General features: G+C 45.7%; 2 protein-coding genes across 3 annotated transcripts in view; both read left to right on the top strand.

Annotated features, from left to right (window-relative positions):
• Positions 1-1,767: 1,767 nt before the first annotated feature.
• Positions 1,768-12,390, top strand: CFAP45 (cilia and flagella associated protein 45). 2 transcript variants are annotated; one of them, XM_073637622.1, is made up of 12 exons: positions 1,768-1,887; positions 4,748-4,867; positions 5,006-5,139; positions 5,325-5,469; positions 5,552-5,722; positions 5,907-6,085; positions 6,157-6,286; positions 6,560-6,706; positions 11,017-11,130; positions 11,314-11,507; positions 11,595-11,819; positions 12,020-12,389. In XM_073637622.1, exons 1-12 carry the CDS (start codon positions 1,885-1,887, stop codon positions 12,093-12,095), a joined length of 1,638 nt encoding a protein of 545 aa, XP_073493723.1. In that variant the 5' UTR covers positions 1,768-1,884; the 3' UTR covers positions 12,096-12,389. The 2 variants fall into 2 exon arrangements, with proteins under 2 accessions (XP_073493723.1, XP_073493722.1); XM_073637621.1 differs by having other exon boundaries at positions 1,870-1,926; positions 12,020-12,390.
• A 13,133-nt stretch (positions 12,391-25,523) lies between these two features.
• LOC141152961 (coxsackievirus and adenovirus receptor homolog) overlaps positions 25,524-26,920 on the top strand; it is a 106,588-nt gene continuing 105,191 nt past the window's right edge. The window contains exon 1 of the mRNA XM_073637620.1: positions 25,524-25,740. Within this exon, the coding sequence (XP_073493721.1) occupies positions 25,692-25,740 (49 nt within the window). The 5' untranslated portion in view covers positions 25,524-25,691. The remainder of the gene's footprint in view (positions 25,741-26,920) is intronic.

Below are 26,920 nucleotides of genomic sequence, written 5' to 3'. Positions count from 1 at the left end.
CCCCATGCCCCCTCACACCAGCCACCTGGATGCCCCTCTACATACCCCATGCCCCCTCACACCAGCCACACAGCCCCCTGGATGCCCGTCTACATATCCCATGCCCCCTCACACCAGCCATGCAGCCCCCTGGATGCCCCTCTACATACCCCATGCCCCCTCACACCAGCCATGCAGCCTCCTGGATGCCCCTCGACATACCCCATGCCCCCTCACACCAGCCACACAGCCCCCTGGATGCCCCTCTACATACCCCATGCCACCTCACACCAGCCACACAGCCCCCTGGATGCCCCTCTACATATCCCATGCCTATTCACACCAGCCACACAGCCCCCTGGATGCCCCTCTACATACCCCATGCCACCTCACACCAGCCACACAGCCCCCTGGATGCCCCTCTACATACCCCATGCCCCCTCACACCAGCCATGCAGCCCCCTGGATGCCCCTCTACATACCCCATGCCCCCTCACACCAGCCATGCAGCCCCCTGGATGCCCCTCGACATACCCCATGCCCCCTCACACCAGCCACGCAGCCACCTGGATGCCCCTCTACATATCCCATGCCCCCTCACACCAGCCACCTGGATGCCCCTCTACATATCCCATGCCCCCTCACACCAGCCACACAGCCACCTGGATGCCCCTCTACATACCCCATGCCCCCTCACACCAGCCACACAGCCCCCTGGATGCCCCTCTACATACCCCATGCCCCCTCACACCAGCCACACAGCCCCGTGGATGCCCCTCTACATATCCCATGCCTATTCACACCAGCCACCTGGATGCCCCTCTACATACCCCCTCACACCAGCCACACAGCCCCCTGGAAGCCCCTCTACATACCCCATGCCCCCTCACACCAGCCACCTGGATGCCCCTCTACATACCCCATGCCCCCTCACACCAGCCACCTGGATGCCCCTCTACATACCCCATGCCCCCTCACACCAGCCACACAGCCCCCTGGATGCCCGTCTACATATCCCATGCCCCCTCACACCAGCCATGCAGCCCCCTGGATGCCCCTCTACATACCCCATGCCCCCTCACACCAGCCACACAGCCCCCTGGATGCCCCTCTACATATCCCATGCCTATTCACACCAGCCACACAGCCCCCTGGATGCCCCTCTACATACCCCATGCCACCTCACACCAGCCACACAGCCCCCTGGATGCCCCTCTACATATCCCATGCCTATTCACACCAGCCACACAGCCCCCTGGATGCCCCTCTACATACCCCATGCCACCTCACACCAGCCACACAGCCCCCTGGATGCCCCTCTACATACCCCATGCCCCCTCACACCAGCCATGCAGCCCCCTGGATGCCCCTCTACATACCCCATGCCCCCTCACACCAGCCATGCAGCCCCCTGGATGCCCCTCGACATACCCCATGCCCCCTCACACTAGCCACGCAGCCACCTGGATGCCCCTCTACATATCCCATGCCCCCTCACACCAGCCACCTGGATGCCCCTCTACATATCCCATGCCCCCTCACACCAGCCACACAGCCACCTGGATGCCCCTCTACATACCCCATGCCCCCTCACACCAGCCACACAGCCCCCTTTATGCCTCCACAGCATTTATTCACATGGTCAGTTCTCCCCACCTCAGTCCTCACAGCACAGCGCTGAACACGAGCTCCTCATCACCAGTCCTCCTGTCCCTGCACAATGTGCGCACTGCTGCAGCTGCAGGTGGAATGGTAAACGCTAGAATGTATGGGCGCCTTCCAGGTATGACGTCATTTCCGGAGCATTCCCCGCTGTCAGGGAGACCACTATCAACACCGGAAGTAGCCGTCGTCCTGACAACTGATCAACTACAAGCGCTGTCAGTGGAGCGACCGAGCGCAGACATGGTGAGACCACAGGAGGGACCGAGATACCGAGCAGAGGGGGCAGATGTCGTATGTCTAGTGTATACACCTCTCTGCTGTATGTATATATATATCTAGTGTATACACCTCACTGCTGTATGTATATATATATAGTGTATACACCTCACTGCTGTATGTATATATATATATAGTGTATACACCTCACTGCTGTATGTATATATCTAATGTATACACCTCACTGCTGTGTATATATCTAATGTATACACCTCACTACTGTATATATATATATCTAGTGTATACACCTCACTGCTGTATGTATATATCTAGTGTATATACCTCACTACTGTATATATATATATATATATATATATATATATATATATCTAGTGTATATACCTCACTGCTATATGTATATATCTAGTGTATACACCTCACTGCTGTGTATATATATATATCTAGTGTATACACCTCACTGCTGTATGTATATATATATATATATATATACATATATATAGTGTATACACCTCACTGCTGTGTATATATCTAGTGTATACACCTCACTACTGTATATATATATATATCTAGTGTATACACCTCACTGCTGTATGTATATATATATATATATATATATACATATATATAGTGTATACACCTCACTGCTGTGTATATATCTAGTGTATACACCTCACTACTGTATATATATATATCTAGTGTATACACCTCACTGCTGTATGTATATATATATATATATACATATATATAGTGTATACACCTCACTGCTGTGTATATATCTAGTGTATACACCTCACTACTGTATATATATATATCTAGTGTATACACCTCACTGCTGTATGTATATATATATATATATATATATATACATATATATAGTGTATACACCTCACTGCTGTGTATATATCTAGTGTATACACCTCACTACTGTATATATATATATCTAGTGTATACACCTCACTGCTGTATGTATATATATATATATATACATATATATAGTGTATACACCTCACTGCTGTGTATATATCTAGTGTATACACCTCACTACTGTATATATATATATCTAGTGTATACACCTCACTACTGTGTATATATATATATATATATATCTAGTGTATACATCTCACTACTGTATATATATGTCTATATACTGTACAGACCAAAAGTTTGGACACACCTTCTCATTTAAAGATTTTTCTGTATTTTCATGACTATGAAAATTGTACATTCACACTGAAGGCATCAAAACTATGAGTTAACACATGTGGAATTATATACTTAACAAAAAAGTGTGAAACAACTGAAAATATGTCTTATATTCTAGGTTCTTCAAAGTAGCCACCTTTTGCTTTGATGACTGCTTTGCACACTCTTGGCATTCTCTTGATGAGCTTCAAGAGGTAGTCACCGGAAATGGTCTTCCAACAATCTTGAAGGAGTTCCCAGAGATGCTTAGCACTTGTTGGTCCTTTTGCCTTCACTCTGCGGTCCAGCTCACCCCAAACCATCTCGATTGGGTTCAGGTCTGGTGACTGTGGAGACCAGGTCATCTGGTGTAGCCCCCCATCACTCCCCTTCTTGGTCAAATAGCCCTTACACAGCCTGGAGGTGTTTGGGGTCATTGTCCTTTTGAAAAATAAATGATCGTCCAACTTAACGTAAACCGGATGGAATAGCATGCCGCTGCAAGATGCTGTGGTAGCCATGCTGGTTCAATATGCCTTCAATCTTGAATAAATCCCCAACAGCGTCACCAGCAAAGCCCCCCACACCATCACACCTCCTCCTCCATGCTTCACGGTGGGAACCAGGCATTTAGAGTCCATCCGTTCACCTTTTCTGCGTCGCACAAAGACACGGTGGTTGGAACCAAAGATCTCAAATTTGGACTCATCAGACCAAAGCACAGATTTCCACTGGTCTAATGTCCATTCCTTGTGTTCTTTAGCCCAAACAAGTCTCTTCTGCTTGTTGCCTGTCTTTAGCAGTGGTTTCCTAGCAGCTATTTTACCATGAAGGCCTGCTGCACAAAGTCTCCTCTTAACAGTTGTTGTAGAGATGTGTCTGCTGCTAGAACTCTGTGTGGCATTGACCTGGTCTCTAATCTGAGCTGCTGTTAACCTGCGATTTCTGAGGCTGCTGACTCGGATAAACTTATCCTCAGAAGCAGAGGTGACTCTTGGTCTTCCTTTCCTGGGGCGGTCCTCATGTGAGCCAGTTTCTTTGTAGCACTTGATGGTTTTTGCAACTGCACTTGGGGACACATTCAAAGTTTACCCAATTTTTCGGACTGACTGACCTTCATTTCTTAAAGTAATGATGGCCACTCGTTTTTCTTTACTTAGCTGCTTTTTTCTTGCCATAATACAAATTCTAACAGTCTATTCAGTAGGACTATCAGCTGTGTATCCACCAGACTTCTGCACAACACAACTGATGGTCCCAACCCCATGTATAAGGCTAGAAATCCCCCTTATTAAACCTGACAGGGCACACCTGTGAAGTGAAAACCATTTCCGGTGACTACCTCTTGAAGCTAATCAAGAGAATGCCAAGAGTGTGCAAAGCAGTCATCAAAGCAAAAGGTGGCTACTTTGAAGAACCTAGAATATAAGACATATTTTCAGTTGTTTCACACTTTTTTGTTAAGTATATAATTCCACATGTGTTAATTCATAGTTTTGATGCCTTCAGTGTGAATGTACAATTTTCAAAGTCATGAAAATACAGAAAAATCTTTAAATGAGAAGGTGTGTCCAAACTTTGGTCTGTACTGCATATATATATATATATATATATATATATACATACATATATACATACATACATAGATACACACATAATTTTTATAGTCACATTCTCTTTGCAGTCGGAGAGCGTTGTTGGGTCGATCAGTTCTGGATCTGTTGGTTCCCATCGATCGAAAGCCCGAAAATACCGCACTAAGGCTCTGAGCTCGGAGATAGACGAGAGCCTGTTTGGAGCGAAGGTGATGATGATGATGATGGTGGTGGTAGTACTCGTGTAGGAGCATCATTCATATCCTCCATCCTCATCTGGACAGGTAGTTTTAGATATAAATCCTGAAAAAAAGTCATTTCAATATAAATTATGTTTTCCTAAACAGCAACAAGTGAGAAATGAGGCTCTGGTTTCAAAGAAAGGCGAAACCGGACATCGTAAAGCCGCGTCAGCGCCAACACGGGGTCGCAAGCCTGAGACCATCCGGATCATCACCAGCGACCTGATCCGGGACCTGGTGTAAGTGCTGGCTGGCATGTCCCACTATTGGGTGTAGGAGAACATGACCGAAGTAGGTTGGAGGGACAGGGATGGCCACGTAGGAGTTTCGCCCCAGCCCTCGCCATTGACTGTTACTTAAGTAGCAGGAAAGTGACTGATCACAGTAAGTAATAGCCTAAGAATATGCGATTCTACATTGGCAGCGTGCCCTCTGAGGACCCCTCCGGCCTGTCCCTGATCATGACCAACCAGGATTTCCGTCGCATTAAGGATCGGGCGCAAGTCCTGACCAAAGCGGAGCGGGGGAAAGCAATGCAGGCTGTGAAAGAAGAAAAAGAGGCGGCCATTGTAAGACCCTGTGTGAATATCGGGGGGTCACCGGTGAGGGGAGAGGGCAGCCGTCACACTAACAGGGGTCTTTTGTTGTCAGGACGCCGCTAATGATCGTAAGAACTTCATGAAACAGAAGGAGATGCTCCGCAAGAAGAACGAGAAGCTGAGCGAGCTGGAGGAGGAGGCCCAGCAGAGGGCGCAATACCTGCTACAGCGCGCCAATACCATGCGCATGGAGCAGGAGGATGAAATAAAGAAACTCAGCGAGGTGGGTGAAGAAACTGCTGTCAGTGAGCGAGCAGCAGAGCTGATCCACTCCATGAAAAGGGAAGCTATACCGCTCGTGACCACTACGTGGCAGATTGTCTTCTCCGTTCGCATGTCTTAGCATGCTCTGTCAAGCAATGTTAGTACTCCCATCTTTACCAAAATCTTTTCTCCCCTCCGCGCAGATGATTTTGAACGCCAAGTGCCACGCCATCCGTGACGCCCAAATCCTTGAGAAAAGCCTGATATCCAAGGAGATGGGGGACGAGGGGAAGAGACTGGACAAAATGATGGAGGTGGAGCGGCAGAAAGCCATCAAGATGCAGGAAGAGATCGAGGAGATGCGCAAACTGGAAAAGATCAGGTATTTTGGAAGTGTTCACCAGCGAAACCATCAGAATGCAGCCATGACAAGACGTGATTTGTTCTCTCCAGAGGAAAACTCCACATCATTCAGCAGATGGAAGAAAATGAGCAATCAAGGATCCTGCAGGAGGAACAGCGAGACCAAGAAGCCCAGCAGATGCTCCACTACCTGGAGGAGCTACAAATGGAGGACTACAGGGTGAGGGGCACAGATTCGTGGGCTGTGGTGTGGATAGAGCACCCCTGGTTACTCCAATTTACTGGTTAGGAAGTAGGGAATACTGGTTGACAACTGCTCTGGAAGCGGCACAGATGACCATATTTGTTGTCAGTCCGCTCTTCTAAAATGTCCAGATTATGGGATGCTGGATGACAGGAGCCCACGGCGTCCTGACGTTGTACTGATGACATAGATGAATAGTCAGATCAGATCCAGATTTCGGTTTTTGAGGATTTTCTCGATATCCACCAGGACATGGAAAAGAAAAGACAAGAACAGCTGGAAATCCAGGCCGAGATCAAACGTGTCAACGCCGAGAACGAGAGGAAGAAGATAGGGAGGAAGGAGCAAGAGCGACTGGCGGATCTGCGGGTGCTGGAATACACCAAGCACAAACTGGTAAACCTGGGCGATTGGGCCTGCAATTATAGGGACAGCTCACTTTGGTGACTTCCTTTTCATAGAGATTAGCTGACTTAACCCCTTCACGACATATGAAATATATTAACATGAAAGGTCGTATCCCTGCCTTTGATGCAGGCTCGTATGCTGAGCCCATATCTTTCCCCGTACATGATGGCTGATTTAATCAGCCATCATGTTAATTTAAAAGACGTGGGGGAGCGGTGCTCTACCTGCAGCTGTTAACCAGTTAAATCCCGCTGTCAGTCGCTGACACATGAGATTTAACACACGCCGACCGGAAGCGCGTCATTCATCCTGCCCATCAGCGCGCCTGTCACAGGACAGGGTGCCGATGGGTTGTCATGACAACTGGAAGTCTGCTGATTACCCCCGTGCCTGTCATTGTGAATCTCCTGTGAACGCCAGCTCGTGGCCGACATTCGTAGGAGATCGTGATTTCTGCAACTCATAGCAGAGCTGAAACCCTGCTATGTGTAGCACAGGCGATCGGATGATTGCAGCTCAAGTCTCCTAAGGGGACTAACAAATACAGTAAAAAGTGAGGAAAAAAAGTAAAAACCAAAAAAACACAAGTTCAAATCACCCCACTTTTGCCTCATTAAAAATAGAACAATTAAAAAATACACATATTTGGTATCACTGCACTCGTAAAAGTCCTATCAAAATATAAAATACTAGATGGTGGCCCGATTCTAACGCATCGGGTATTCTAGAATATGTATGCGGCCGACCGGGCGCGACTAATCAGCGAAGCAGTGTTTAAATGGGTTGTGCACTACTTTAAACTAACCCCCCAATGTATCCCCCCGGGGCCCCTCCCGACGGCAATTGTGAAGGGGGGACCGGGGAACGAGGCCGCCGGTCGGGGTACTTCTGCTGCGAGCAGCCGGGAGATGACCGACTAGCACCGGTCATCTCCCGGCTGTGTGACCGCTGATCTCCCGACGGTGGCCTGCTTGTTTCAAATCTGGCGCCAATTCGCGGCCGGGCTGCGCCAGTTGCTAATTGGTCGCGGCCTGCTGGCCTCGACCAATCAGAGAAGTGGTGTTTTAAATTTCGCTGGGCGGCCGCGACCAATCAGCTGAGCGGTGTTTAAATTTGGTGCTAATATCGCTTATTGGTCGCGGCCGGTGGCCGCGAACAATCAGCGAAACGTGTTAGTGAGGACCGGGGAGCGGCGCTGCCTGTGCAGGAACTTCTGCTACGAGCATCCGGGAGATGACCGGCTAGCGCCAGTCATCTCCCGGCTGCATCGCCGCTGACCTCCATGATCTCCCGACGGCAAGTGTGAAGGGAGGACCGGGGAGCGGCGCCGCCTAGGCCGCCGGTCGGGGTACTTCTGCTGCGAGCAGCCGGGAGATGACCGGGTAGCGCCGGTCATGTACCGGCTGCATCGCCACTGACCTTCGTGCGGCAGATGAGCCGCTAACGGCTGCCATCTTGTTCTGAAATCCCGCATCGCTGATTGGCCGCTGCCGGACCAATTAGCGACGCGGGATTTCCTGGACGGACAGACAGACGGGATAAGCCGATTATATATATATGAGATATTCCCCACAAACTGCATTGAACTACTGTACCCAATTTATTATATATTTTAGGAGTCGGAGATTTTTATCCTATCGGTAAACAGTGTAACGAAAAAGAAACAAAAAGCCTGGATTATGTTTTTTTTGTTCTCCTCAACATTGCAATAAAAGGCGATCAAAACATTCTATCTACCCCAAAATGGTATCAATAAAAACGTCTGCTCTGCGCGCCAAAAATAAGCTCTCACCCAGCCCAAGATCCCAAAAAATTAGAATGTTATGGGTCTCAGAAAATGGCGACATAAGCAAAAACATTTTTTCTTCCAAATTTCAGATTTTTTTTTTTTTTAGTACTTAAAGGGGTATTCCCATCTCCAAGATCCTATCCCAACATGTAGTAGGTGTAAAAATAATAATATTAGCAAATACCTCCAATTAGAAATGTAGTATAGTATTTTTGATTCGCCATGTCTCTTTCCTCATGTGCAGGCATTGCAGGACCTTAGGTATCCATGGTTACGTCCACTGATAAAGTGACAGTTAGTTAGCTGTCTGCTAGTGGTCGTAACCATGGATACCTAAGGTCCTGTATTCCCTGCACATGAGGTAAGTGACATAGCCAATCCAAAATACTATACTACATTTCTAATTGGAGGTATTTGCTAATATTATTATTACACCTACTACTTATTGAGAGAGAACCTTGGAGATGGGAATACCCCTTTAAATGAAAAAACCTACAGTGTGGAAAATAAGTATTTGATATTATATATATATATATATATATATATATATATATATATAATATTATCGTAGGTACATTTCACCTGTGAGAGACAGAATCTAAAAAAACAATCCAGAAATTCACATTGTAGTATTTTTACATAATTAATTAGCATTGTATTGCATGAAATAAGTATTTGATACAATAGAAAAAAGGACATTAATAGTTGGTACAGAAAACTTTGTTTGCAATTACAGAGGTCAGACATTTCCTGTAGTTCTTAACCAAGTTTTAACACACTGCAGCAGGGATTTTGGCCCACTCCTCCATACAGATCTTCTCCAGATCTCTCAGGTTTTGGGACAACATTGAGTTTCAGCTCCCTCCAAAGATTTTCTATTGGGTTCAGGTCTGGAGACTGGCTAGGCCACTCCAGGACCTTGAAATGCTTCTTACGGAGCCGCTCCTTAGTTGCCCTGGCTGTGTGTTTTGGGTCATTTTCATGCTGGACGACCCAGCCACGACCCATCTTCAATGTTCTTACTTAGGGATGGAGGTTGTTGGCCATAATCTTGCAATACATGACCCCATCCATCCTCCCTTCAATACAGTGCAGTCGTCCTGTCCCCTTTGCAGAAAAACACCCCCAAAGTATGATGTTTCCCCCACCATGCTTCACGGTTGGTATGGTTATCTTGGGGTTGTACTCATCTTTTTTCCTCCAAACACGGCGAGTGGAGTTGATACCAAAAAGTTCTATTTTGGTCTCATCTGACCACATGACCTTCTCCCATGCCTCCTCTGGATCATCCAGATGGTCACTGGCAAACTTCAAACGGGCCTGGGCACGTGGTGGCGTGAGCAAGGGGACCTAGCGTGCCCTGATAGATTTTAATCCTTGACGTTCTTAGTGTGAATTTCTAGAAATCCCATGTCCACTATGCGTCTCCGTGCACCTGCTGATCACCCGCGGAAACTGACCTGCAGCGCGTCTTTCCAGACCGCAGCATGTCAATTTCTCTTCCGGGTCCGTATGTGGGCTTTCCCCATAGACTTAACCTCTATGAGGAAAGTCCACAGGTGAAAAAAAAAATAGCGCCACTCATTTGCATAAAGAGCGGAAGCCGCTGGCGGCTATTCCGCAGCGTCGGGGCCGCAGGCTGGTACGCATGATGGGCACACACCCTCTAAGGTGAAGTGTACCTATGATAAAAATTACAGACCTCTCCATTCTTTGTAGGTGGGAAAACTTGCAAAATCAGCAGTGTATCAAATACTTATTTTACCCATGGTATACAGGTTTGGTATCTGCGGACTCATACTGACCTGGGGAATCATGCCAGGTCAGTTTTATCATATAGTGAACATGTTAAATAACCCAAAAAGCAATTGTGGAACTGCACTTTTTTTGCAATTTCAATGCACTTGAATTTTTTTTCCCACTTTCCAGTAATTACGTGATAAAATGAACGGTGTCATTCATAAGTACAACTCATCCTGCTAAAAACAAGTCCTCATATGGGTATGGGGACAGAAAAACTAAAAAAGTTATGGCTCTTGGAAGAAGGGGAGGAAAAAATAAAAGTGCAAAAACCGGAAAATCGCAAGGTGTTTAAAGGCGTTCTCTGCTTTTATTGGAAGGTTTCCTGATCGCAAAGTGTCCCACTGATCTGCAGCGATCAGCTGTAATCTATGGAAAAACTTGCAGCACCACCACAGGGGAATTGAGGCATTACACAGCGTCCATCCACATTAGAAATGTTGTATTTGATGCAGATTTTCCACAAATTCCTATGTAGTGTTCCCGCAAACCTGTTGTCATGCTATGGAAATTTTCCACACAAATTTTTGTCTGCATCATCAAAGAAATACACAGCATGCCACCATTTCCGCATCTTGTGCTAGGAAAAGCTGAGGATGAGCCTTATTGATCGAGTGGGTCTAATCCTTATGGGTGGATTTAGTGCACATCCTCAGCAGAAATGCAAGTGGCTCCTGTGGATCATCAGTGTCTTCATTACCACACACAGGCTCGAGAAGCAGAATACGAGGCCGAACAGGAAAAAATTAAGAAGGAAAAAGAAAAAGAAGTCGCTCGCCTCCGAGCATTGCAGGAAAGAGCCCAGGACCACCACGCAGAACAGGTATGTGCCATGTGTATGTAGATAGGAGCTGCCTGGACAATCAGCAGTAATATACACCCTTAGATGCTATAGTCAGTAGCAGTTACAGCATATGGGCGTTAGATATAGCACGGGGGCACCCTTTATCTCCTAATCCAGGTCCCATGGCTACTGATAGTCTGTCTAATATGTCTTCTATTCCAGGATGCTCTCCGGGCAAAGAGAAACCAAGAAGCCATGGAGCGATCCTGGCGTCAGAAAGAGAAGGAGGAAGCAATGAAACAAGCGGAGATGAACTCCACCTTGAAGAAGACCCGCCTGGAGCAGGTGGCTCAGAAGGAGCACTTCTTGGCCGTGCAGGCTCAGCGGGACAGGGCTGAATTTGACAGGGTTTTACGGTATGGAGAGCAATAATGGCAGCTATTACAGGCTATTATAATTTAGGTGTGGCTCCTTATAGTCCTCTCCGGATCTTCCCACACCAGGGTCCAGCGAGAGCTGATAGAGAAAGAGCGCAAAGAGCTGGCGAACAAGGCCAGCGAGCTGGTGAAGCATGCAGGAGAGCTAAGGCGTCAGGTGCGAGAGAACGAGCAGAGGCAGGTCATCGAGCGGATCGCACACTTCGACGAGGGGAAGAGACTGGACGAAGAGGCGCGGCAGCGCAGGGCACGTCTGGATGAGCTGAAACAGAAGAAGCTGGATGAGCTACGGTGAGTATGACAGACGCAAGATGCCATTTTGGACTCATTTTGCATTTTTTTAGCTAATGTAAATCCCCATGGGAGTAGTGGCCAGATTGTCAGTCCCATTCCCAGACATAGATGTAGTGCTGGTATAACAATTTATAAACAACTGGTTCTCAGTATAGTCACTGATCATTTATTTTGTTCTTGTCCCTGTTTTCTTTCAGAATGGCCGGACTTCCTGACAAGTACTGCTCAATGGTCGCACGAAAAGCTGATGCTCCTCTCACCACTGTCCTCTAAGGAGCGGAGACCCTCAGGATTGTCACATGTCACGTCTTATCTGTAGATGACAATATACACATTTATCTGTGCATTTTATAGACTTTTGTTACCTGCAAGGGGCAGTACATGGGAATGTATTCACAAACGGTGCATCTCAGTGAAGGCCTCACTCATGGGAGGAGAGTTGTGAATACCAACAGCGAATACCAACAGCAAGCAAGATCTGTCCAGTGACTAATAAAAAAATCGGTGTCAGTAATTACACTGTAGGCTGTTTTTGTAACTATATATGTGCACTTTGTTCATTAAAGCCAGCAGGAAAAATGCGAAGTGTGCGGATTGGATGGGCCAAACTGTGACGTCTGGACAAGCGTCCCGAAACTGGCAGGTTTCTTGGTGTTCTCAAATGCAGGTATACAGCAGATATTATGGGGTGTACTCAGTATACTGCAGGTATCATGCAAGACTGTGGAGTCGGTAAGCCAAACCTCCGACTCCTCAATTTCCATGACTCTGACTCTACAACTCTGACTCCCTCATACATGGCTCATGTTTAAGTTTAAGTGATAAATTTACTGTAGTAAAATGGTAACATCAGGCTTTTAATCATTATTATGATACAATAATCAAGCCATTTAGATAGATCATAAATATATTTTATGTTCTAAGAGGAAAATCAAACTAAAACATCAAGCATACAGAGACAACATATACTGGACTATTGATTTATGTACAGTTTATTGAAAGTTTAGATATGCGTTAAGAAGTACTTATCTTAATCCTGCTTTCCTGGTCACTCCAGCAGTTCTGAGATGAGTGCAGATATTCCTTCCCTGTGTGTTTGTTTTTTTTCCCCTTATCTGTAGAGGAGGAGCTTCACTACTTATCATGTAATCAAGCCATTTAGATAGATCATAAATATATTTTATGTTCTAAGAGGAAAATCAAACTAAAACATCAAGCATACAGAGACAACATATACTGGACTATTGATTTATGTACAGTTTATTGAAAGTTTAGATATGCGTTAAGAAGTACTTATCTTAATCCTGCTTTCCTGGTCACTCCAGCAGTTCTGAGATGAGTTCTGGGTTGTGCACTACTTTAAATTCACCCCCCAATGTATCCCCCCGGGGCCCCTCCCGACGGCAAGTGTGAAGGGAGGACCGGGGAGCGAGGCCGCCGGTCGGGGTACTTCTGCTGCAAACAGCCGGGAGATGACCGGCTAGCACCGGTCATCTCTCGGCTGCGTCGCGGCTGATCTCCCGACGGTGGCCTGTGTGTTTCAAATCCGGCGCCAATTCGCGGCCGGGCTGCACCAGTCGCTGATTGGTCGGCGGCCGCGACCAATCAGCGAACCATGTTAGTGAGGACCGGGGAGCGGCGCTGCCTATGCGGTCATCTCCCGGCTGCATCGCCGCTGACCTCCAAGCGGCTACCGTCGGGAGATCAGCGGCTAGGGCCGCTGATCTCCCGACGGCAAGTGTGAAGGGAGGACCGGAGAGCGGCGCCGCCTAGGCCGCCGGTTGGGGTACTTCTGCGAGCAGCCGGGAGATGACCGGCTAGCGCCGGTCATCTCCCGGCTGCATCGCCGCTGACCTCCGTGCGGCAGATGACCCGCTAACGGCCGCCATCTTGTTCTGAAATCCCACATCGCTGATTGGCCGCGGCCGGACCAATCAGCGACGCGGGATTTCCTGGACGGACAGACAGACGGGATAAGCCGATTATATATATGAGATATTCCCCACAAACTGCATTGAACTACTGTACCCAATTTATTATATATTTTAGGAGTCGGAGTCGGTCCACTTTATACCGACTCCACCAAAATGGACTCTGACTCCACAGCCCTGGTATCATGGGTTGTTCCCAGTATACTGCAGGTATCATGGGGTGTTCCCGGTATACGGTAGGTCTTGTGGGGTGTTCCCGGTATACGGCAGGTCTTGTGGGGTGTTCCCGGTATACAGCTGGTCTTGTGGGGTGTTCCCGGTATATGACAGGTTTTGTGGGGTGTTCCTGGTGTACAGCAGGTCTTGTTGGGTGTTCCCGGTATACGGCAGGTCTTGTGGGGTGTTCCCGGTATACAGCAGGTCTTGTGGGGTGTTCCTGGTATACGCAGGTCTTGTGAGGTGTTCTCGGTATACGGCAGGTCTTGGGTTTTACCGATATATGGCAGATGTTGGGTTCTTCCCAGTATATGGCAGGTCTTGAGTGTTCCTGGTATACAGCACATCCTGGGTGCATCTTGTATATGGCAGGCCTCATTGGGTTCTTTCCAGTATACGGCAGGTCTAGTTGGGTGCGCCTGGTATACAGCAGGTCTTGTGGGGTGTTCCCGGTATACAGCGGGTCTTGTGGGATGTTTCTGGTATACGGCGGGTCTTGTGGGGTGATCCCGGTATACGGCAGGTCTTGTGGGGTGTTCCCGGTATACGGCAGGTCTTGGGTGTTCCTGGTGTACAGCAGGTCTTGTGGGGTGTTCTTGGTATACGGCAGGTCTTGTGGGGTGTTCCCGGTATACGGCAGGTCTTGTGGGGTGTTCCTGGTATACGGCAGGTCTTGTGGGGGGTTTCCGGTATACGGGAGGTCTTGGGTGTTCCTGGTGTACAGCAGGTCTTGTGGGGTGTTCTTGGTATACGGCAGGTCTTGTGGGGTGTTCCCGTCTTGTGGGGTGTTCCCGGTATACGGCAGTTCTTCTGGGGTGTTCCCGGTATACGGCAGGTCTTGTGGGGTGTTCCTGGTATACAGCAGGTCTTGTGGGGTGTTCCCGGTATACAGCGGGTCTTGTGGGATGTTTCTGGTATACGGCGGGTCTTGTGGGGTGATCCCGGTATACGGCAGGTCTTGTGGGGTGTTTCCGGTATACGGCAGGTCTTGGGTGTTCCTGGTGTACAGCAGGTCTTGTGGGGTGTTCTTGGTATACGGCAGGTCTTGTGGGGTGTTCCCGGTATACGGCAGGTCTTGTGGGGTGTTCCTGGTATACGGCAGGTCTTGTGGGGGGTTTCCGGTATACGGGAGGTCTTGGGTGTTCCTGGTGTACAGCAGGTCTTGTGGGGTGTTCTTGGTATACGGCAGGTCTTGTGGGGTGTTCCCGTCTTGTGGGGTGTTCCCGGTATACGGCAGTTCTTCTGGGGTGTTCCCGGTATACGGCAGGTCTTGTGGGGTGTTCCTGGTATACAGCAGGTCTTGTGGGGTGTTCCCGGTATACAGCGGGTCTTGTGGGATGTTTCTGGTATACGGCGGGTCTTGTGGGGTGATCCCGGTATACGGCAGGTCTTGTGGGGTGTTCCCGGTATACGGCAGGTCTTGGGTGTTCCTGGTGTACAGCAGGTCTTGTGGGGTGTTCTTGGTATACGGCAGGTCTTGTGGGGTGTTCCCGTCTTGTGGGGTGTTCCCGGTATACGGCAGGTCTTGTGGGGTGTTCCTGGTATACGGCAGGTCTTGTGGGGGGTTTCCGGTATACGGGAGGTCTTGTGGGGTGTTCCCAATATACGGTGGGTCTTGGGTGTTTCGGTGTACTGTAGGTCTTGTGGGGTGTTCCTGTTGTGTATCGTAGGTACTTGCCAAAAGTAGTCAAAACAAGCACAACTCATAATCGTCAATGCCACAAAGTGCTGTTCATCGATGCCACAAAGTGCTGTAAACGTTACTGCTGACTATCATATATCATATGTCAGATTCTGCAGAGCATCACAGTTGTGATAGCACAGAGTCAGGAGGCACAAAGCACGGCAGCTTGATGCAGACCGGTCAGAGGACAATATTAGAGACCTTGTGGAATCCAAGTCTAGATGGGGCACAGCAGTTCTGGCGGTATTAGCCGAAGCCTTGCAATATTAGGTCGGTGGTTTTATTGTTATATGCAGTGGTGGGAAAAAGTGTTTGCTCTCTTCACCATGGATTGCATCGTGTTGTGCTGATGGGATTACAGAGGGAGCTCACTCCCTCTTTGATGCCCTGCGAATTCGCTGTCACTATTGACAGCAGCATCTCATGAGTTAAACGCCCGCGATCGGAGCTATGACTGATCGTGGGCGTTGCTGCGGGGTGTTGGCTCTCACATAGAGCTGACACCCGCATGTGATCACGGCGGCGCTCAGCATGAACCTGCGAGATCACTGCGCCGTTTATATACTGCTCTTTGCGGGAACCCAATTTTGTGTTTATTTGTGTTATCTTTGTCAAATTACATTTGTTTTGTGATCTGAAACATTTAAGTGTGACAATCATGTGAAAGAATAAGAAAGGGGGCAAACACTGTATTTCATCTGTATCATCCATCTCTGGGTTTCCGCTTTGTTTTCTTTCTTAGTTGTCCTGTGCAGTAAATGGAGATTTAGTGCCCAGACGCATAACCTTATTTCCCTAATTCCACCTTCTATTATTTGACTGCACCTGGCTTCCTCCTTCCTATTTTGTGCCTCACAACACGTGAGATGCCCGATACAGAGTTATTATAAAGGGTGAGGTCACAATGTTACAGATGTGAGGAAGTGGGAAAGTATACAGACACCAGACACATGATTAGAAAAGCAGAGTTGTCTGGAGAGTTTACTGTAGCTCTAAGCCTATCCTGCATGTCAGGGATCACCACACACAGAGAAGACAGCGGGGAGATCACGCGATATCTCACCGTGCTGTCACGCTGTCAGTATTTCGTCCGGAGTCGTGAGCACGCGATCCAGACTATTCTCTATGTAGGTATGGGTAAGCGACCAGTGAGCGTATGGTGTCACACCTCTGGGTCTCCAAAACCTGGAATCCGTGTTTAACGCCATCGTACGGTCCCTGTCGGCTTCACGATAGCCCAATTTTTTTTATTCTCTGCCACCACCGGCTGAGTTTGAAATATAATACAGGCCTGGCCGGACGCCTGCATTTTGGTAGCATATATGATTTCGGGGAAGGGAACGATTACAGAACAAAAGAAACAGAACTATTAAATTTTATATTTAATCCAAAAGGTGGGCAGTGTTCAAGATAAATATATACAAAGATGTTACAAAGGAAACATTAAAATTACATAAAATAAACAGGATAAAAGAAGAAGAACTTGCACTATAAAGATCGCTGCGACGATTCAATATAGTTGGTGGGGAGACGCTCCGTTTACTGTTATCGAACAGGGTCCTACGTATACTGCTAGGCAAAGAACATGGCTTCAGCCTCAACAAACTATTTTATACTGAAGGGAGAGACCCCCTGTGATGACATCATAGAGGCTTGGCTCCACCCTTCAGATTTGTATTAAAAACCTGTTTTTTGGGATAACTCACCTTGCGTTGATCCCAGAAGCCCAAAAGTGCTGTCATATTTTCTATTATGATTTTACCTTCATGTAGAGACCATACATCGCATAGCTGCAGTCTGCTATTCTGGTGTTTTTGCGCTACAGCTCCCTGATTTTGCTTACAGCCCTGAAAACTATGGATACATTCCTGGGCTGGTTCGGTCACTAACAATATGGGTCCCGTTATTGTCGGACGTATGGAACTCACAATATTTCATATTTCATATCGGAGTTGACCTGGCTATGGCTGGTGGCCGGGAACTATTTGTGAGTGCCTTTGAACTTAACGAACCATTTCCTCTTTCCTCCAAACTCTGGCCTGGGCGAAAGTGTCAATCTATCTCAGGTCTGTGTTAAGAGGAAATACATTTGCATTTTAGCTTGTAACACTTCATGGCTGGTATTTGTTTGTGTAAAGCCACCCTCATGACTGTGTTAATTGGGACTTTTATGCTGATCAGAAGGGGAAGAATGGTCAATATCTGGGTCAGGAAATATGGAAGAGCATTTTCAATATTCCTCAATACGTCCCTGACACTGCATAAAACTGTTTCCTGAATCGCTGCATCTATTCCTGTTATATTATCTTCTGAGTCAGAGTATCTAAGCCATTTGTGTGGTGATCATCGAGCAGAATATATATCTGTGTGATAACTGTGGAGGATAAGTGGGAGATTAGGCAGAGTGCCCTCTTCTAAAGGCAGCTCTGTCTCACAATGGGGCCAAGTACTACAATTGTACACTATTTTGTTAACTTGTCTGTATTGCATAATGGTGGTTACTATCATTTTAAACTGTTAGGCTGCGTTCACACATTGCGTATTTCCCTGCGTTTTTTTACGCTGCGTATTTTCCTGCTTTTTTTACCTGCGTTTTTTTACGCAGGTAAAAAAAGCACCTCCATTCACACACTGCGTAAAAAAGCGCAGCAAAAAACGCAGTGTGAAATGAAGGGTGACATGTGTACTGTCTGTGTCTATGTGTCTGTGTGTCCTGTGTGTCTCTGTGTCTATGTGTCGTGTGTGTGTGTGTGTGTCCCTAGCAGTGTATGTACAGACTATGGATACTCACCTACCCGATGGATGAGAGACGCGTCTGCTCCGTCCCGTGCTTGCAGCATCTGCCATGAAGCGATCAGCAGACTGTCCCGTGACCGGCTTGTAATCAGCTGACCGGCCGCTTACAAGCCGGTTAGCTAACAGCTGATCGGCTCACCGGCAGATGCTAGAAGCGCGGGATTGGAGCGGAGCGGACCGGACGCCTCTCCCCTGACATCGGGTAGGTGAGTATCCATCCTGCGCCTCCATAAAAAAGTGATGGAATTGCGCAGTGTGTAAACACCGCTGCGTAATTCCATCACTTATAATGGGCACAATAGTGAGAAAGCGCAGGACGCAGCTGCGTAAAGAATTGACATGCCTATTCTTTACGCAGCTGCGCTTTCCCGCTGCGTAAAATTACACAGTGTCTGAACGGCAAAGTGAATTTCCCATTCACTTTGCTGGCAGACACAAAGCACATTGCGTATTTTCAAAAAGCGCGTGCAAAAAAGCGAGCGAAAATACGCAATGTGTGAACGCAGCCTTACTATGACACTTATCACATAGCTGTGTCATTTTAAGGCTACCAAATGTTATACTACACTCAGTGTATATGGCATACAGCCACTAAAATTCTGCCCCTAGGTACACGAATATAACTACTATAATACTTCTCCATATGTACAAGAATATAACTACTATAATACTGCCCCCTATGTACAAGAATATAACTACTATAATACTGCCCCCTATGTACAAGAATATAACTACTATAATACTGCCCCTATATACAAGAATATAACTACTATAATACTGCCCCTATGTGCAAGAATAGAACTACTATAATACTGCTCCCTATGTACAAGAATATAACTACTATAATACTGCTCCTATGTACAAGAATATAACTACTATAATACTGCCCCCTATGTACAAGAATATAACTACTATAATACTGCCCCTATGTACAAGAATATAACTACTATAATACTGCCCCTATATACAAGAATATAACTACTATAATACTGCCCCTATGTGCAAGAATAGAACTACTATAATACTGCTCCCTATGTACAAGAATATAACTACTATAATACTGCTCCTATGTACAAGAATATAACTACTATAATACTGCCCCTATGTACAAGAATATAACTACTATAATACTGCCCCCTATGTACAAGAATATAACTACTATAATACTGCCCCCTATGTACAAGAATATAACTACTATAATACTTCTCCATATGTACAAGAATATAACTACTATAATACTGCTCCCTATGTACAAGAATATAACTACGATAATACTGTCCCTATGTACAAGAATATAACTACTATAATACTGCTCCCTATGTATAAGAATATAACTACTATAATACTGCTCCCTATGTATAAGAGTATAACTACTATAATACTGCCCCCTATGTACAAGAATATAACTACTATAATACTGCCCCTATGTACAAGAATATAACTACTATAATACTGCTCTTATGTACAAGAATATAACTGCTATAATACTGCTCCCTATGTACAAGAATATAACTACGATAATACTGTCCCTATGTACAAGAATATAAATACTATAATACTGCTCCCTATGTATAAGAATATAACTGCTATAATTCTACTCCTATGTACAAGAATATAACTACTATAATACTGCTCCTATGTACAAGAATATAACTACTATAATACTGCTCCCTATGTCCAAGAATATAACTACTATAATACTGCCCCTATGTACAAGAATATAACTACTATAATACTGCTCCCTATGTACAAGAATATAACTACTATAATGCTGCTCCTATGTACAAGAATATAACTGCTATAATACTACTCCTATGTACAAGAATATAACTACTATAATACTAATAAGTTGAAGATTCAATGATCTCTAAAAGTGCTAAAGTTAAAGATGGCACATTTCCTTTGTACTTTAGGCAAAAAAAATAATATTGTCATTTTTTACATTTTAAAAATTACAAAAAGGAAAATGGACTGATGCAAACGTTTGTGCACCCTTGTAGATCTGTGTGCTCAGATAACTTTTTCCAAGGTTTCAGACCTTAATTAGCCTGTGAGCGTTATGGCTTGTTCGCTAGGATCATCGTTAGGAAAGGCCAGATGATGCAAATTTCCCAGCTTTATAAAAACCAAGCCTCCTCTAATCTTGTGCCAAAAACAGCAGCCATGGGTTTTTCTAAGCAGCTGCCTAGCACTCTGAAAATGATAATGGTGGAGGGCTTCAAAGCAGGAGAAGGCTATAAAAAGACGACAAAGCGTTTTCAAGTAGACCTTTCCTCAATTCAAAATGTAATTAAGAAATGGCAGTTAACAGGAACAGTGGAAGTCAAGATAATGTCTGGAAGACCAAGCAAAATTTTAGTGAGAGCTGCTCGTAGGATTGCTAGAGAAACAAATTATATCCCCCGCTTGACTGTAAAATACCTTCACAAAGATTTAGCAGACTCTGGAGTTGTGGTAGATTGTTCTACTGTTCAGAGACATCTGCACAAATATGGCTTTCATGGAAGAGTCATCAGAAGAAAACCTCTCCTGCATCCTCACCATAAAATTCCATGTCAGAAGTATGCAAAAGAACATCTAAACAAGCCTGATGCATTTTGGAAACAAGTCCTGTGGACCGATGAGGTCAAAATAGAACTCTTTGGTCACATTGATCAAAGATATGTGTGGAGAAAAAAGGGTACAGAATTTCAGGAAAAGAACATCTCGCCAACCATTAAGCATGGGGGTGGATCAATCATGCTTTAGGGTTGTGTTGCAGCCAATGGCACAGGTAGAGGGATGAATGGATTCAATGAAATTTCAGCAAGTTCTTGATGCAAACATAACACCATCTGTAAAAAAGCTGAAGTTGAAAAAAGGATGGCTTCTACAAATGGGTAATGATCTTAAACACGTCAAAATCCACAGTAGATGACCTCAAAAGGCGCAAGCTGAAGGTTTTACAATGGCCCTCACAGTCCCCTGATCTGAACATCATTGAAAATCTGTGGCTAGACCTCAAAATAGCAGAGCATGCAAGACGAGCCAGGAATCTTGCAGAATTAGAAGAATGAATGAAAATCCCTCAAACAAGAATTGAAAGATTCTTGGCTGGCGACCAAAAGCGTTTACAAGCTGTGATACTTGCAAAGGAGGGTGCTACAAGGCAGGGCAGGTGTCTGTAACCGGAGCATCCAGGCAAGTGCTGGGGTCCTGGACCATCAGGGGGGCCCTCTCGCTGTAGGGGCCCGGGCAGCTCCCCCAGCATCTGCAGGGCCGCTGGCGGTGTTTAATTGCCGGCACTTCACCAGACATGGCTGCGCACAGTGCACTGTGGGACTGTCTGGTAGTAATGACACGGCAGTGACAACACTGCACCTTTAATTGTGCTTGTGTGTCGTCCCTGCCGTGTCATTACTACCAGACACAGCCGCACATCGCACTGCGCGCGGCCATGTCTGGTGAAGTGCCGGTAATCAAACATCGCCAGCGGCCCTACACAAATGCTGGGGGAGCGACCCGGGCCCTGAAGGCGAGTGGGCCCTTCTGATGGTCCAGGGCCATGTCTGTGACACGCCGGCAGCCATGTACATATGCTGGGGGAGCAGCCCATGCCCTGATGGTGAGTGGGCCCCCCTGATGGTCCAGGGGCATGTCTGTGACACACACACCGGCAGCCCTGCAGAGATGCTGGGGGAGCGACCCGGGCCCGACGGCGAGTGGGCCCCCCTGATAGTCTGGGGCCATGTCTATGACACATGCTGGTGGCCCTGCACTGCCACATACCTGAGGAGCTGGACAGGACACATGCCGGGGGCTGGTGAGTGAGGCTTGTTGCCGACTTCCGCAATCCCCATATTGAATATATTTCTAGTGTGTGTGTGTGTGTGTGTGTATATATATGTGTGCATGTGCATGTATGTATGTGTTTTTAATAATTTGTGTTCAAATATGTACGTATGCCTGTATGTGCACATATCCGTGTATATGTTTGTGTATGTGCGTGTCTGCGTATTGTATGTGTGCATATCTGTGTACCATGTGCATGTGTGTATGTGTGCGCATGTCTGCATACCGTGTGCATGTCTGTGTACTGTGTGTATGTGCGGGTGTGCATGCCAATGTGCGTGTGTGCATGTCTGCATACTGTGTGCATGTGCATGTCTGCATACTGTGTACGTGTGCATGTCTGCGTACTGTGTGTGTGCATGTCCGCGTACTGTGTTTGCGTGCATGTCTGCGTACCGTGCGTGCATGTCTGCGTACGGTGCGTGCATGCCTGCGTACCGTGCGTGCATGCATATCTGCGTACCGTGTGTGCGTGCATGTCTGCGTACCGTGTGTGCGTGCATGTCTGCGTTCCATGCGTGAGAGTGCATGCCTGTGTACTGTGTGTGCGTGCATGTCTGCGTACCGTGTGTATGTGCATGTCTGCGTACCGTGTGTACGTGCATGTCTGCGTACCGTGTGCGCATGTCTGCGTACCATGCGTGTATACATGCATGTCTGCGTACCGTGTGTCAGAGTGCATGCTTGCGTACCGTGTGTGCGTGAATGTCTGCGTACCGTGTGTGCGTGCATGTTTGCGTACTGTGTGTGCGTGCATGTCTGCGTAGCGTGTGTGCGTGCATGTTTGCGTACTGTGTGTGCGTGTATGTCTGCATACCGTGTGTGCGTACTGTGAAGGATGAAAGGACAGCCTGGGCCCTGTGTTGTATACCTATATTTCTCTGTGGTATCTGTGCATCATGAATGTATGTGTTAAAGGGGCCCACTGAGACTCTTTGGCCCGGGGCCCACAAAGAGCTGGAGCCGGCCCTGCTACTAGGTACTAACCATGCAGGGTGCCCAAACTTTTGCATCGGCCCATTTTCCTTTTTGCAATTTTTAAAATGTAAAAGATCAAAAAATATTTTTTTTTGCCTAAAATACAAAGGAAAATGTGTCATCTTTAACTTTAGGCCTTTTAGAGATCATTTCATCTTCAACTTGCTTAATTGTTCACAATAACAGTAATTTTGACCATGGGTACCCAAACTTTTACATGACATTGTAACTCCTATAATACTGCTCCTATGTACAAGAATATAGTTATTATAAGATCCCCTTATGTACAAGTATATAACTATTATATGAATTAGTGCTGCTGTCAATGGGCTGCTTGTAAGTCTGCCTCCAGTATGCCACCCTTATCATAATCCATTGGAATCCATATGACTAAACCTTAAAATTAGTTTTATTAGAATTGAACAGATCCCATATAAGCCGAATCTACTTTGCTGACATCAGTATGAGCTGCTGACAACAGTGGGGTGGGGTAAGTTTTATTTTTACATTTACCGACAGGCATCTTTGCCGTGAGCACAAAGGTGTTGCAAGTCAGAGGGCCATGAATGTATTTAGACAAGGACACAAATCATGCTTGCCAAACCTACTACATACAATTTTCAAATTTTCACGGGCTGCAGCATCATAAGCTATTTTAGTAATTTTAAAGTGCTAATTTTTTCATGTTTTTGTTCTTTATTATCACAGATATTCCCTGATATTGTAGAAAAGTAATGCTAACCACAATGGGGTCTGCAGAACCCCCAGAGTATAATATAATACTACTGGATTGAGTACATTGGACACATGATCTGAATATTAACAATAATCTTTCCATTCACTGAGAATAACCAGCCTTGAACCTGGTAAAAAAATTGAAACATAAAGTATATTAGAAAGCGGCAGAACTACTTATTTACATTGTGGGGGAGTATGTGATATTATCTGATGTCCTAGAGAAAAATGGGGACCGCAATGGGGTCCTCAGAATCCCCAGAATATAATATAATACTACCACTTTGTGCACATTATCAGTGCCTGAATTCATAATAATGTATCATTTGCTGACAGCAAGCAGAAATGCTGAACATGATGAGAAACTGAATACAATGTATATAAAAAAATGTTACATCTCCTCATTATATAATAAATAAGTTCTGTATATACAGGACAAAAATATGAAAACTGAGATTAGATGAGATGACATGGGTCTAAACTTGTCCTGCCACTGATCCTCATCTGTAAACAATGTCATTTACATTTTCTTGCACAGTATAACTTCTACTATGTAGCAGTTCTGAGATGTCTTTGTTCACTGTATAAACATGTTCCGCCTGCCAGTTCTGCTCTTATTCTATTCATGCCAACCAAAGAAGGCACAATGCCCTTAATACTTCCACAATTGTCTCTTGTCAGACTGGTATTGAATAGACTGCAAGGAGGACAATATGTGGTCTTAAAATAATGACTAGTACTTGCCTTGAAAATCGCTACTTTGTAGTACCACTCTCCACCAGTGTTTGTGGCAAATGCTTCCCTTTGACAGCAATGCATTAGTGCCTCCTCAAACTATTAAAAAAATGACAGAAAAATTTGGAAATACAAACTAATGACAATCTTTGACACACTCAGTGCAAGAATGAATCTACATCAACTAAGGAATGTGCTCGTCAGACCTGTGGGGGCATCAGTACCATGGACCAGGACAATAAAACTTTCACACTCCTTATCTATGAACTGCTCCAATATTTACGGCCACAACTCTTTTTTCCCCCCTCCCATACTCATAGTTCTGCTTCATATCACTTGTCTCATCTCTTGCATTATTCTGGTGCCTTGTTGTGTATAAATATGTGACTCTTCAGATTGTGTTATACTATGCCTGATGAAGGGACCTGAGTAGTCTCGAAAGCTTGCAACTTGTTGCCATCTTTTCAGTTAGCCATTAAAATGTATCAACCACTGAGGACTCTCAAATCTTAATATTTCCCCAAACTATGTAATAGATCTGTTCTGTTTGTCTACTGCGGAATCGCTTGGGAGATTATTAGGAATCTCAATACTCTTATTTTTTGTTGTATTTTTGGACAAAACTTTTTATAACTTTTCTCTCATATTATTTTAGGGGACTAATATTTAAGCAATTCTCTAGTGTATCCTGCATAGACCTCATAGCTTTAATTTACACCTCTTGAAAAAAATGGTAGATTCATGAGCCATCCTCTCTGGGTGTAACCAGGCAGAGGACATTTCCCTCTCGGCCCTCCTGGTACAGGTGTGTCTTGTACTACCTGCACCCAGGACTTGTAGCACAAGTTCTGCAGCTTCTGCTCTGTGTACAGGTTGCTTCTGCACACGCACAGCTCTTCATTAACATTACCGCTGCCTGAGAGTAGCATACCCTACGGAGGATCCGGCCCTTCGAGGATCATTATGGGTGACCTATGGGTGACCTGGTGGGTTATTCTGGGATTTATGCCAGGTAAGAGTCGGAGTGCCATATGCCTATGAGTGCCATACGTCAGGTTATTTTCTTTAGTGTGCGCTCACTGTTATTGATTGCCTTTGTTATGTATCATATCAACTTCAGGCTGGGGCTACAAAGCTCGAAATGTCTGGTTTGCTGCGTCTAGTTAAAGTGGACTGTTCAAATAATGTTTAATATCAGGACAGGTAAAGGAGTACCCTCTGTGCATGACCCCTTATATAATTTCCCAATCAGTGACTATTTCGGGAGATTGTCGTAAAACCAGTGTGAAAATTAGTAATTTTTCTCTCTACAATTCCTATTGACATCAATGGACAGTAGTGATGCTGTGTAGGTATCAGCAAACGTATCGCTCTTCCTTTAGAGTTCCGTGAATTTGGGCATTTTTTCAAATGTGCGATGATGTCACATAAGTGGGTGGAGTTTATTTTTGAGCTGCAATTTTCTTTTGGCTCATCTGATTTGGACTGGCCAATAATAGATGGTTCTCTGGTGTTCCCTGGCTCTGAGACAATAGTGGGCTTCAAAGTTCGAGGAGAAGATGATTACATTTTGCGCTGACTAGGACATTCTTTGGGTTTACGGGGAACCTTTTTTTCTGTCAAGGGCCATATGGATATTTAGAATTTGATTTGCCCTTCATACAAAATAACTTAAAAATGAACCAGTTATATTTGATCAAACATTTAATGAACTCGCCCCCTAATGTAATGGCTGGAACTGCTTCTCTTTGGGGAGGCTTATGATGTTAGGTGGTATTGATGTTATTGCTACTCGCAGCTGCATTTCTAGGTTTGCATAAGCCAGTCTGGAGCACAGTCCACATTTTGCTATGATAAGTTTGGAAAAGAACTGCTCATAGTAAGTTGTTCTGAACACAGATGTATATTTCAATACATACCTCCACAAAAGAGGACTCTCATCACTGTCCCTGTAACGTTTTTAGAACTAAAACAATGGGTATATATTACATAGGAGACGCCGATACTGCTGTGTATACATCACATAGGATACACTGAGACTGCTGTATACATCACTTAAGATACCATAAGACTGCTGTGTATACATGGCATAGGAGACACTAAGACTCTGCTGTATACATGAAATAGGAGACACCGACTGCTGTATATACATCACCTAGGATACACTGAGACTGCTGTATATAAATCACCTA

The sequence above is a fragment of the Phyllobates terribilis genome, unplaced genomic scaffold (genome assembly GCF_046119375.1).
Source record: "Phyllobates terribilis strain yellow unplaced genomic scaffold, ASM4611937v1 Scaffold_7__3_contigs__length_470593459, whole genome shotgun sequence".
Lineage (NCBI taxonomy): Eukaryota > Metazoa > Chordata > Amphibia > Anura > Dendrobatidae > Phyllobates > Phyllobates terribilis.
This window is presented reverse-complemented; position numbering and strand designations above follow the sequence as displayed.

Excerpts from the sequence above, each read along its gene's own strand:
- CFAP45 (XM_073637621.1), top strand. The coding sequence starts at position 1,885 with ATGGTGAGACCACAGGAGGGACCGAGATACCGAGCAGAGGGG. Across the intron at positions 6,707-11,016 it reads AATACACCAAGCACAAACTG|GCTCGAGAAGCAGAATACGA; the intron begins GTAAACCTGGGC and ends TACCACACACAG. Across the intron at positions 11,131-11,313 it reads AGGACCACCACGCAGAACAG|GATGCTCTCCGGGCAAAGAG; the intron begins GTATGTGCCATG and ends CTTCTATTCCAG.